At 36.6% G+C, this 13278-nt stretch overlaps 1 protein-coding gene across 3 annotated transcripts in view; it reads right to left on the bottom strand.

The window, feature by feature from the left end:
* Window positions 1-2169: 2169 nt before the first annotated feature.
* The window catches only part of LOC145989923 (vacuolar protein sorting-associated protein 18 homolog), a 123109-nt gene continuing 112000 nt past the window's right edge, over window positions 2170-13278 (bottom strand). For all 3 annotated transcript variants that reach the window (XM_083125439.1, XM_083125440.1, XM_083125438.1), the window contains 4 exons: window positions 11804-11901; window positions 10166-10334; window positions 4524-4663; window positions 2170-2312 (listed from right to left, as the gene is read on the bottom strand). In XM_083125439.1, coding sequence (XP_082981565.1) covers window positions 2249-2312; window positions 4524-4663; window positions 10166-10334; window positions 11804-11901 — 471 coding nt within the window. In that variant the 3' untranslated portion in view covers window positions 2170-2248. The remainder of the gene's footprint in view (window positions 2313-4523; window positions 4664-10165; window positions 10335-11803; window positions 11902-13278) is intronic.

The following is a 13278-nucleotide window of genomic DNA, read 5'->3' on the forward strand; positions in this document are numbered from 1 at the left end:
GGGAAGTTAGCTACAAAACCTGTAGCAACTGCAGCAATATATAGATACGGGGGAAGGGAATGAAAAATTCTGAAGTACGAAGCAAGGCAGTGTGAACTGAGTACTTACTGTAATTTTCTTTAAGATTTATCATTCTCTTGATTTTGTTTGATTTGCTTGGTTCGATCAGTATGTCATTAGAAATAAACAACAGCTAGACAGATTACAATTGATTTCCTCCACGTGGTAGTTGGATGGGCTTCTTTGGTGTACGCCAATGTTATTATTCTCCTTGTTCATAATATCAGCGGAGCGGAGGAGGAAGTTTTTATGAAATATTTTGCAAATCAACAATAGTATTGATATTGTAAATCGGTATTTATATGTATTGAGTGATTTTGTCAGATTATCGAATGCTGAATTACATATTCCACAATAACATCGCTCTTCTCGTGATTGGCTGGATAATTTCCGAAATATTTGAAATTTGTAAAAAATCAATTTTAAAAAAAATCATGAAATATAACTGTATCATAGCCTCATTTTCAGTGAACGTTGATCAAAACTTGGGTTGCAAATATATTAAGCATCAATGTGTGCTCAAAAACGGGTGCTACTATTTGACAGGGGTGTTATAACACTTCTGGACACAGACTAAAGTGCACACCCATAGAGCCAGACCACAAGCCGCCACTGCCTACACCTAAGGTTTTTGTCATTGTGGTAACAATATAAAGAATTTGCATCCCTATGATCACAGCTTTGTCGTCATCTAAATCTACCATCTTGGATATCATTGAAAAGTTTAAGTCAACTCTGTGCTAAGATAAATTGATCGGGACGGGGATATGAACCACAATTAGGTAACCCTTACTACAAGTCAACAGTATTAGCTACTATACTAGTGGGGAGGCGTTGGACATGAAGTTTCATTTCTAGGCTCCTTATCACTCCATTACATGACATTAGGCAAAGAAACCTACCCAAGTGCTAAGTCGCATGGATGCTGTTGCCTATGCACTATACTCAGGCCAAGATAACTTCCAACGCCCATTCATAGCACAGAATGGTTATGACGACAACATCCATTTCCTAGATGGCAGCTTCGGAGAGGAGGATTCTAAGGTTGCCTCTTGTTGCACAAACAGGTGGGCAGCAGTAGGCCTAATCAGATTCTGTTTGACTGCAAGATTTTTCGCAGGTAAATGTGGCAACAGTGCGTCACTGCCAGAAAGACAGGCCCAGTGATGGAAGGAAGCTTGTCTCGACTTTCGTTTCGTCTGCACCACTGCACAGGCAAGCAACAATGCTCTAGAAGGCAAAACATTCATAAGAATGATACCACTGGCCCTATCAACAGGAGTGCAGCAAGTTTTGGCATTGGCGGTGGCCAATTGGCCAACATAGTTAGTTTTTTGCTTACACTGTAGCAGGAATACAACAGCACTATGCCTCCTAACCTTAAGTGATGATGGTGCAGAGGAGGAGTTTGTGGAACTTGATCAGCTGTACTTTTGTCTATGCTTAAATGAGAAAAATATTTTTTTCAGCTCAAACCATAAGCCATTATCTTGTACATACAAAAGTTGGGTAAACTTTGTTCGATGTCCACTTTATGCTCAGATATGCTAATCGGAACTTGACCTACAGTTTTAAGTGGAATCTAAACCACTCTGTAATGTGTCTCCTCAAGGAATTGAACCTTGGACCCTTTGACAATGGGACTGATTTGATTTGATTTTTTGGTTCTTTAACCTTGTTTTTCTGCCCCTTTTGGCTAATCCTGACAATGAGGACAAGTGGTGACATGCCCAACCAGGATTCAAACCCAGAACCATAGTAGCATGCTCTGCTACCACTCCACCACGGATGTTGACTTTTGACAGCATTAGCCACAACACTACTGAATAAGCCCTCACAACAAAGATTTCCATATAATACAGAAATACCCCACACACAATAATATAAATTAGATATTTCCAAATATAAAATTTTTCCATGAGCTTATACCAAAAACTGGCATCTCAAAAATACCAGTACAGTACCTTGGATCTCAATCTGACTATAGGTCCAGATGGGAAGCAAAAATCTACGCATACAGAGCACATACACAAAAACAAGAAAATATGCAATAATAAACACAAATTATTATAAATAACAGAAAATAAAAAAGGCTTGATTTCAAAAATAGTACAATGAATCAATAATTATTACTACTATGTACATTCTTATACAAATACAAAAAATACATTAATATATGAATCCAAGTTCATTCCCATTCCTTCATTACTCGTTCATAATCTTCATCTTCTATGAATGGTTTACTTATAGACCTGGAAGAGAAAATATTTGTATTATTCAAGATATTCATCAAGGTATTACTGCATTGTAGGTTTCATTTCATGCAACATAAGATGTTAAATAAGGTACATTACACAACTTGTACCACAAAATTAACTTAACTTTTTATTACTACTTAGCCGATACTTATGCCGATGTATCGGTATCGGCCAATATCAGTGATAGTTCCAGCCGATAGTTCTCTGGCAGTTTGATCATTCGCGGCATGACACTTTTGCACTTTGGCAGTCAGCCGTTACAAAACCGTTACTTTTGGAAGTCCGCCATTACAAAACCGTTACTTTTGGTAGTCAGCCATTACAAAACAGTTACTTTTGGCAGTCGGCCATTACAAAACCGTTACTTTTGGCAGTCAGCCGTTACAAAACCGTTACTTTTGGCAATCAGCCATTACAAAACTGTTACTTTTGGAAGTCAGCCGTTACAAAACCGTTACTTTTGGCAGAGTCTAATTATCCTGGAAATCATGCAAAATTAAAAGTTTCCATTCATTTTGTACCAATATTATGTGAAAAAACTTTATTTTGTGATTACTTAACAGATATTTTTATATTCTGATGTAATTTGAATTTTTTAAAGCAAAACTCTGGTAAAATGATGATTGTAGTTGAGTGGAATACTCACGCACTAATATTAATCAATATTTTGAACAAATTGTAATTGTTAAAATTTTCAAGCATCGGTATCGGTTTGGGTACCAGTTCAAAGTGGTATCGGCTTAGTTTTACTTTTTGATTGATTGATTGATTGATTTGGTGCTTTAAGTCCACTTTGTGCACAGTAAGGCTAATCGGGACTGGACCTACAGTTTAAAGTGGGATCCGAACCACTATGTGCCTCCACCGGGTATCGAACCCGGGACCCTTTGATTACAAGGCGACGACGCTACCACTGCGCCATCGGGGAGGCCTGTTTTACTTTTTATGTGAACATATATTAATTTTCTGTGTTACTTCTAAAAACATGGTTTATTCACGTATTCACATAAACCATAGTTTATAAGATGGTCAATCACTTAAATAGGTGCCAAATAGACAGCCTTTGTTGAATTGGCCCAGTGAGTCATAAAGTGTGATACATTTTTTCAAGCTATGTAAGAGAGAGGAGGGGAGAAGAAAATTTTCATTAATTAATAAACTGTATCTACCATTTACAATCTTAACTACATTTGAATCCACTTTTTATATTACTACAAATCTATTATAGTTACTTCCACAATAAGCATCTTAAAACTTTACCTCCCATAAAATTCACACAAAAAACTTCTCAATTAGCAAGTGCAACAAATAAATGTTACTTCAGGGTGGAGAAATTGTTTCAAGTAAACATTATGTTTTTTTAGCCTTATCGAATATAATGGAAAGGTTTGGATATAACAAAGAGTTGAGTTGAGTTGAGTTGGTGTTTTAAGTCCACTTTATGCACAGTAAGGCTAATCGGGACTGGACCTACAGTTTAAAGTGGGATCCGAACCACTTGTGCCTCCACCGGGTAACGAACCCGGGACCCCTGGATATAACAAAGAGATTTGAGCCCTACAGGTTCTGAGTATGGAAGGTTTTCAGTCTTAAGAACTTTAAAAATAATAATAACCCGTGGTGCAACAGCCCTTGAGGATTAGGGCCTAACTACCGACTGCCGGTCTCACTCCCACCCCCTGAAGTGGGAGATCATCCGACCAGTTACCGGGTGATGTGTGGTCAGCACAACGAAACCCCTATCATTGTTGTAGGTTTCCGTAACTGGGTAACGCTACTCATTCAATTTCCTCACCACCAGTCCCATACACTGGCTGAAATCTCAGGAGAAAACCTTCACTTCCCCCAGACAGGAAACTCGAACAAACACGTGTGTCCCGTAGCCCGAGCCCATAGCCTGGCACCTTAGACTGCACGGTGACAGTGCAGGACCGTAAGAACTTTACCCACAACCAAATAATGGAGTTATTTAAGTTTATCATGTTCTGCTTATACAAGCCACACATTCTGCCACTCTGTATTCATTCTTTTGTCATGTTTACCATGTTTGTGTACATATCTTGCTGATTCTTACATATAAATTAAACAAGTAAAACAAAAGCCAGACAAATACAAACACACACTACTGCATTTCTTAAAGTAAATAAGGTGAAAAAGAATGTTACTTCATAACTTTTCTTTGATTAGGTAAACAAAGCTACTTACTTGATCATTATGTCCCCACAGTACAAACATTCTGATGCTATAACATTGTTGATGTCTGCTTTCAACTGTTCTTTGGTGGAGAATGTTGCAGATCCAACAGAAGCTGTGTCATCTCTGGACACGTAAGATGCCAATTGCCTCTGAAATGACATATTTGGAAAACTTACAAATTATTTATCCATGCACCTCAAGGATTAACAATATGAACAAATTGCTGCTTCCGTGGCAGAGGACCAGGGGTCCCAGGTTCAAATCCCAGCCTGGGCATAGGTGTTCTTTGTGACTGTTCCTTCATTAATTTGATCACATCATCACTCATCATCATCTCTGTGATTAACCAAAAGTGGCAGAAAAGCGAAGTAAAATAAACCAAATCAATCAATATGAACAAATCAGGCAAGTTTGTTAAGTTATGAAATACTGTTTGTATTCTTCATGGAAAAAAAAAATGTTCTTGAATATTTACATCTTCCTGAAATATTACTAGCCTGTATAGAGTGACAAATAGTTGTGTAATATCGGGAAATTCTATGAACATAAATTGTAGCAATATGTGTAACACTATCATCACTTAATCAAGGGATTCCCAAGTTCATTTTCTAGTGGAGACTCATTGCACAATGCTTTGGACCCCACTTTAAACTGTAGGTCCAGTCCCAATTAGTCTACCTACTGTCGGATGTCTGTTGAACCGCGAAAACTGTAGGTTGTCATTGCGAGTCTGTACTTATGGTGTTACCACGTTTCAAAATTTTAAGGATGTTATTATCTCGTCTAATTTTTTTGTTGTTCTCTATTTCTTTTATTTATACTTTATTACATGAAATATTAAATTGATTACATGTGAACCTTAACAAGAAACAACAATTACTTCATACATTAATAGTTACAAACATAATTTCTTACTGTGTTTCTTGAATATTAGCTATATAATATGTACATATGACTGGAAATAAATTTTAATATTTGGTTGAGCTGCCTTTGGTCTTTATCAGTGCTTGGATTCGTCTTGGCATACTATCAATGCATGCTTGTACTGTCTCTTTCATATGAGGATGGTGATTCCACACTTGAATTATTTTTTCAATTAGGCCAATTCTCATCATAATTGTTTGCTTTGCCACTTCTTTTTTCACTAGGTACCAAACATTTTCAATTGGGTTCATATCTGGAAAGTCTCCCGGCCAGGGCAAGAGAGGGACATTTTCACTCTGTAGAAACTGTTTTATTGATTTTGCAGTATGGCATGAGGCTCCATCCTGCATGAATACGAATGGTTCTCCATTTGGGAACCATTCTCTTACTTGAGGTAGCAACTTTCTTATAAGCACTTCCCTATACTGTTCTTGCCTCATTGTTCCTTGAACCAAATACAGATGTCCTGTACCTTTGCCACTAATGACTGACCAAATCATAACTTTTATCGGATGATTGACAGTCTGCACAACACAATCAGGATTGTATTTTTCACCTGGACGTCTTCTCACAAACTGAGATTTATTCCCCATGATTTCAAACGTGCACTCGTCACTAAAGCAAAAAGATCTCCAAAAGTTCAAATCTTTTTCTCTGTGAGCTTTTACCCAATGAAAACGTTTACGAATCATAGCAGGGGTTAATTAGCAGGTCTGAGTGCCTTCAGGTTCATATCAGAGAGCCTACACCTTACTGTTCTTTCAGATGCATGAACACCACTCTTTTCAAGTTTATCTTTAAGTTCCTTTGTACATGCAAATCTATTCTTGAGGCAAATGTTCTTCAAACAGCGTAAGGATCTTGGAGTAAAAATTGTTTCACGTCCACATCTGTCCTTCTTTTGTGGCTCACACTGTCCACCATATTCAATTTTCTTCTTTATTCGCTTCACCGATGCTTCAGACACATCAGATTGTCGAGGAATCTCACGATTAGAGAACATTTTTGTCTTCATTAGTTTCTTAATTTCAGCCATCTTTCTCGATGTCGTCACTTTTTTTTACCCAGGACTCCCTAATGTTAATAATTAAATTAAAAAAATATACTGACAGTGTACAAAAACAATATCACTCCAAAATTTAGCACACATACGATTCACTATTCGCAAGACATCCTCCTCTCAACTCAGCTTCAATTGAACTGCGGCATGTTCGTTCAACAACAAAGACGTTTGGTGTTGGTGCTATTGTTTGTAACAACAGTACCTCCTCTTTTCATATTGTTCATTACAATAATCAAAGTTCAGCTGTAAAGAACCCTATTGCAACATTTTTAATGTGAAAAGTAAGCGAACTGTTAAAATTGTCCACTGTGTCGAATTACATTACTATGTATTATTATTACTATTACCATTATTGTTATCAATGTTGTGCAAGAAAGTGCATTTGTACGTATTACTCGTATTTGCCAGGGTTCAAATAACGTACAGGAAATTTTTCAGATAACTAATGGTGAATTTTGTATAATTTTCCCCTTCAAAACTATTATTTTAAAAAAAATTGTGGTGCATCTAATAATATGGCCAGGGGCTGTAAAATCGTTTCCTCAATGTGAATTGATAATGATAACGGATTTTAAAAACAGATGCAAAGAGATTCAAAACAAGACCAATATTGTATTTGTAGGTCTACCCAATACTAAGAAAAAGTTGTTTTGCAAAATTGATGATAACGTTTTTTTAACTTATTTTAAAAATCTGAAAATTAACTAAAATTTCATCACGACTGGACAATCCGTTTTTGATTTATAGAATTTCAAAAAAGAGTAGTCGTTTGAGAAACTAAAAAAATGGTCCTTTTTTGTTCTCACGATGATAAAAAATATAAACCATACTCGAAAATTTTTTTGGTTAGCATAGATTAACGCAGAATTTAATAAGCTAAATTTTCATGTAACTCGTTTTTATGTAGGTCTACTGGTTTGTTTTTAATTGGAGTCCAAACTCGAGTATCCACAGTTTTTAATCTCATAGTAATCCCAAGGTGGATTTAAAATGAAAACTTTACTTTACATGTAAGATTTCTGTGGTATTGCCATGGAAGGTTATAGTAGTAAATGTATAATTATTACTTGACAGATTCTTCCTATAACTCTGTGTAATGACAAAGTTCCTTGTGCATATAGCAGCACCATGCCACGAAGGCACATTTAGGGGATGTGGGGGTAGGACCACACATATTCACGATCTCGGCCTTTTTTGAGATGATGTTATCAGCATCATGCTCTGGCCACCTTTACCACCAGGTATCCATTAATTTGAGGCTGGGTGAGCCCCAGAGCCTCTTTATGTGGAACTTACATCACTCACCCTGAAAATCGAACCCATGTCTCCCATGTGGCAGTCAGGCACCCTACCAACTAGACCACCACAGCTGTATCTATGTGCTAAATGTAAGGTTTTCATCATTTGTTCCAAGGGCAGAGGGGGAGAGCATCATTGTTAAATATATTTGGTTCAGTAAATTCTCATCATAAAATATGTATGAAAATGTACAGGCAATTTTTTTTTTACTGTAAAAGAATATATGTAGTGAGTAAACGCACAGATTTCCAATATGTTCAATTTTTTCATACATGTAAAGTTTAGTCTGATTTGAGTCACTTTTTCATACTTGGTGTTTCTGTCTTCTGCAGTACAGATGTATTGAGCAGTTCGGCATACAATTTCTTTACTAAAGAAATTAACTTTATTCAGGTTTGAATAATATAAAAATTCTTAACAATCATGCTATGATTCATACAAAAATATGTTCTGTATGGATTAATTAAATAATTAGTTAAACATGCCATTTCACTCCAAAATGCCAACTAAACTGTAAACTGTTTACTTGTGTATGGCCAGGTAACAATGACGTTATTGGCAGTCTAAGACCATGAATACCTCAGGGTGATAAAAACTCACATACAGAGCTCGTCACAATTTTGAAAATTCTAACACTGAAAATGATATTAAAGAATTTCTCTACTGCTACATCATTCTTCAAAATTTAAATCATCATTTGTAATCCTTAATTTCATTATTCTCCATTGCACCTACTAAAAATAAGTGACATATTTACATAAAACAATTTAATAACGCACAGCTAAAATCTTGTTGTCATATTTATTGTAAATAAAAGACACAAACAGCAAAATGGCTGTATAGTACTGGCCAGGAAATTCAATTGTCAGGGGGAGTAGTCATTCATAGCATCAAAGAGAGTCCTCAGCAAGCAAAGCATTTAAATGGAAGTTTGCTGCACAGCAGTACCCTGAATATGTTTGTTTACTATAATGTAAAAAATATATATTATAAAAACATCACACCGAAATTTAATATTATGATGTGCATTTCAAAACAAAGGGCAGTCTCTCCATTATTTTCCACGTGCACGAAGACGTGATAGTCACCAGTTGTAAGGTCTGGACTATATGGGGGGTGATCAAAGAGATCCCATCAAAACCTCTGAATTGTCTGGAGATTGAGGGCAGGGGCATGTGTTCTAGCATTGTCGTGGATAAGAACAATTCCTGAATGCAGCATTACATATCGCCGGTTGGTTCCAGAAAGCAGTTGCCATGACTTTTCATGCAGATGGAGTGTGCTTGAACTTTTCCCCCTTTTTTGGGTGTGAATGCACACCACTACTATACTTTTCCTACACTCATTACTAGGGCCCGGGACTTTATGTCCTATAAAACTGTAAAATATGTATGTAATTATGTCATATAAATTGGAAAATATGTCAGAAAAATGCAGAAATATTCCCAGTAAAGCCAAAAATATGCACAACAGTACTCTCGAATTTCTCCCATACCCGATAGAGTAGGCGCTGTAATATACCGAATGTTATTTTTACTTTTGACTGATATTTGTGAAAAGCGAAAAAGGCAAAGAAATGAGAAAGAAACTTCTTTACTTCCCGTGTAACAGTGACAGAGAACATTTTTTCCTCAATAATGTTTGTATGGCTATCAATTGTCGGCGGGATAAAAAAAGTGGGTTTTTTTTTTGTTTTGTACTAAGAAAAGACGGCACCTTTCTTCCTCCGTAATTTCCATATCCTGCCATCGACAATATGAACTATCCGTTGTGCTAAAGCTATGAAGAAAAAATTATGAAATAACCGATTATGTGCGAGAGACTTACAAAATTATACAGAAATATGTCTTATTACAACAAAATTGAAGAAATATGTTGTAAAAATGCGAAATTGGTGAAATATGTCAAAATATGCTTTGTCAAGTTTGTCTATTTCGGCTGATTTTCATCAGATATGTAAAGATCTCACCCCAATAATAGATCCGAAGCCAATTGAAAAAAATGTTAGAACATATAACAAAGTCCCGGGCCCTACTCATTACACTCGGACCATACTCTTAGCACAATTCTTTGTGAATTTCGGTAGCATTATGACCTTTGGCATTAAGAAATCGAATCACAGACCACACATCTGAACTGGCAGGATTGTGTAATCCTGTAAACATTTTAACATGCTCAAACTCACAGGATAACCAACAGCTGGCTAACGAAAATATGATTGCTGGTTTGCCAATGGACTAGTTGGTGTGGGGACACACACAAACTACTGCTGCTAGTCCCTTTTTATAAATAATTGGCCCTTATTTTTTAAATGCACCTCGTATTATCTCATTAACTTTGAAATATAAAACAATGAACTCTTTACCTGCAAATCATGCAGCCTGTTCTTCTTACTTTCTGTCAACATGGGGACAATTTCATCCTGAAGGCAGTCCGCATGGAATCTGTGGCCACAGGGAAACAAGAAGAATGACCTCGTGAGAAGGGGAAACTCACAGATGTAGCATCTGTCTTGGCCCTGAACAAAGGCATACCTGCAAAGTATGTACATAAGATTTAACAAAAACATTCCACCAAATCCTACTAAATGGTAATGGTTCATGGAGACTACAAATGGTTCATTTACTTTCTTAACTAATATCTGCAACTACTGACTACCATGAGTTTTGATTTAGGAAAAGAAAAACCTAGGATAGACGATGTTACTTTGATATAAAAACAACAGTAAACTTAGGAAAAGAAAAAACCTAGGATAGACGATGTTACATTGATATAAAAACAACAGTAAACTTACAAGCTATTTATAAAAATATCACATCGGTACAGGCAATTTCACAGGTATCGATATTCCTGGATCAGACAATACTGATAAAGTACCAATTTAGTATAATTACATTTCTATAAAAGCATGTGGAAAAAAAACAAAGCATGACTGACCCCTCGTCAATTTCTCATCTCAGTTTTTAGGACAAATGGGGAAAGGTGAATAAAGATACACAAGTCGTATACTTCACTTGCTCAATGCATAGGAAAAACAGCATTTAGTAGACGACAGAATTTTGGCAACAGTGTGATTGTTTTCCAGTCATAAGATGGAAGGATCACCCATCTTCCTAGTGTCTCTCACATTGGACAACATGATGTGTTTGTATTTTTGTTATTTTACGTTGCCTTCCTGCCACATTTTTTTTAGCTAATCATGACAATGAGGGTAAGTGGTATTTAGATTAAATTAGTGAAGAATCACTTGTAAAAACACCCATGTCCTGGTCGGGTTTCAAACACAGGAACATTGGTGTTGACCACTTAACACACTCAGCCAGAGAGCCGGCTGCATACATGAATTTCAATGTAACCATCCACCCAGAGGCCACACATATTAAACTATGCAAAACATATAACTTATTTTTATTTAATTATGCATAAAAACTACATGGTAAGACTGATTTAGTTGAATTTAAGCTTCAAAAATAAGGTTCTTCTTTAAAAATGACAACGTTAACATTTAAAAAATAGTTCATATGCATTAAATTTTCTATTCCAATTTTGGTTATTTTATGTCACTTTTCTACTTTTGGGGTTACTTGTGATGATCAGGATGAGTGCTAAAAGGGATGATGGGATGGACACAATGCTCCATCCATGCCTGCTCAAACCTGGAATCATTGGCTTTGCAGCATTGGCTGACACCTCCACTGCAGAGGCAAATACAACAATTCTGTGATAAGAGTGACATTGTAAATTTGCAATGTAACAAATGTTACATGACTGTATGAGTAGCATTGGTACTTTCCTGCCTCATTTATCATGCAAGACTATTGGATTCAAATTGTTACCTTGAGCTACCATATATGACCAATATAATTCTACCCTATTGATAGAGAAAACAATACCTTGATGCATAGATCATTTCATACTGAGGATAATGGGGACGAAAGTAGCCTCACAATCTTATATATGTCTGCAAGTGAAAACTGTAGCTTCCATATGCTACTATTTTTACCTATTTCTGAAAGACTGTATCTCCTCTCGAATTACTTCAGCTGACTTTGTAGCATCCTCCATTTCTTCCTTCAGATCTTGTATATGTTGATTGTATTCCTGAATAAAAACACAAGAAAGTTAATAACCACATGTAAGTTCGAACAAGTGTTCTTGGGTTACCAGCCCAGTTAAATCGGTGTTAGCTTCCACCATTTTGAGCACATTATCAGGGAATGTAGAACTGGACCATTGTAACACAGCATCACCGAGAGCCACAGGATTTTATTCGCAGATACCAAAATCATAGCCAAATGTGCTGGATACTAGGACCGACGAGTAAAGGAAGCCATAGCCATAGCCATTTGGGAAAGCAAGAATCTCAACAGGGATGTGCGACTCCAGCTCATTCACGCCTGGAATCCACTTCTTTGTAAAAGCACGACATCCGCCAATAAAACAGCAGGCTCCAGACTGAACCAATGAGAAGAAAGTGTCCAAGTTCCGCCCCATCATAGTCGTGTACTTCACTTTACACTGGTCCCCAATTCTAAATTCCCTGATGACGAGAGCAATGTACGAGTCGAAACGTTGGAAGCGAACACAGATTTAACCTGGCTGGTAACCCCAGAACACTTGTTCAAATCACATCACCAGGAAAGCTACAATGCCTACATATGTATGTTGAGCGAGCATTTGTTTTAAGTCCATTTTATGCACAGATAGCCTAATTGGGACTGGACCTACAGGGAGGCCAAACCATGCGTAAACAATGGAAAATATAAAGATCACTGTCAAGAGAGAAACATCCAGGTTGGTAGTTAACTTACTTTTGCTAGAAATGCATCATAATACAACATACAATAGGAAGGTATTTATGCATATTAGCCAACTAATATAATGCATACATGCAATAAATGCATGTTTTAAGTGGGGTTACAGGAATGAAAGATGAAACATATTTATGGTTTGAACTAAACGATTTTATATCATCACAAGTTTCTTTGTTCAATATGTCTTTCTATTGTTTCACTGTTACTGCTCTCACACCTTATTTCATTATCTGCCATATTTTGGTTATATACATCAATCCCCAATAGTACGCTGCAAAATTTCTACTCTGTGTGAACCTAAAAGAAATAGACAGCACAAACACTTTATAAATAGAAAACAGTTTGTTTTTATCAGGAACCATTTAGTACTGTTCTAGAAAAGGTCTTCAAGTTACGATCTCCATTTTTCATTTTTTTACGTGACGTCAGTATCACGTGAGCATCCTTGATGTCAGTCGAGGAATATAGCTGCTACCCAGGTAGGAAAAGCTTTCTGTGTGCTTGAATTGACAGTGTCGTATTAGAACATGGTATGGCAAACAACCACCCACAAGGCCGCACCATCTATGATTAGAGCAAGAAATTTGAGGAAACTGGTTGTTTGTGTACTTGCTGAGATGTGTTTGGGGAGAACTGGACCATCGCATTGATGTCTGTCATGTTA

The sequence above is a fragment of the Lepisma saccharinum genome, chromosome 7 (assembly GCF_977018435.1).
Source record: "Lepisma saccharinum chromosome 7, izLepSacc3.1, whole genome shotgun sequence".
NCBI classification, from domain to species: Eukaryota; Metazoa; Arthropoda; class Insecta; order Zygentoma; family Lepismatidae; genus Lepisma; species Lepisma saccharinum.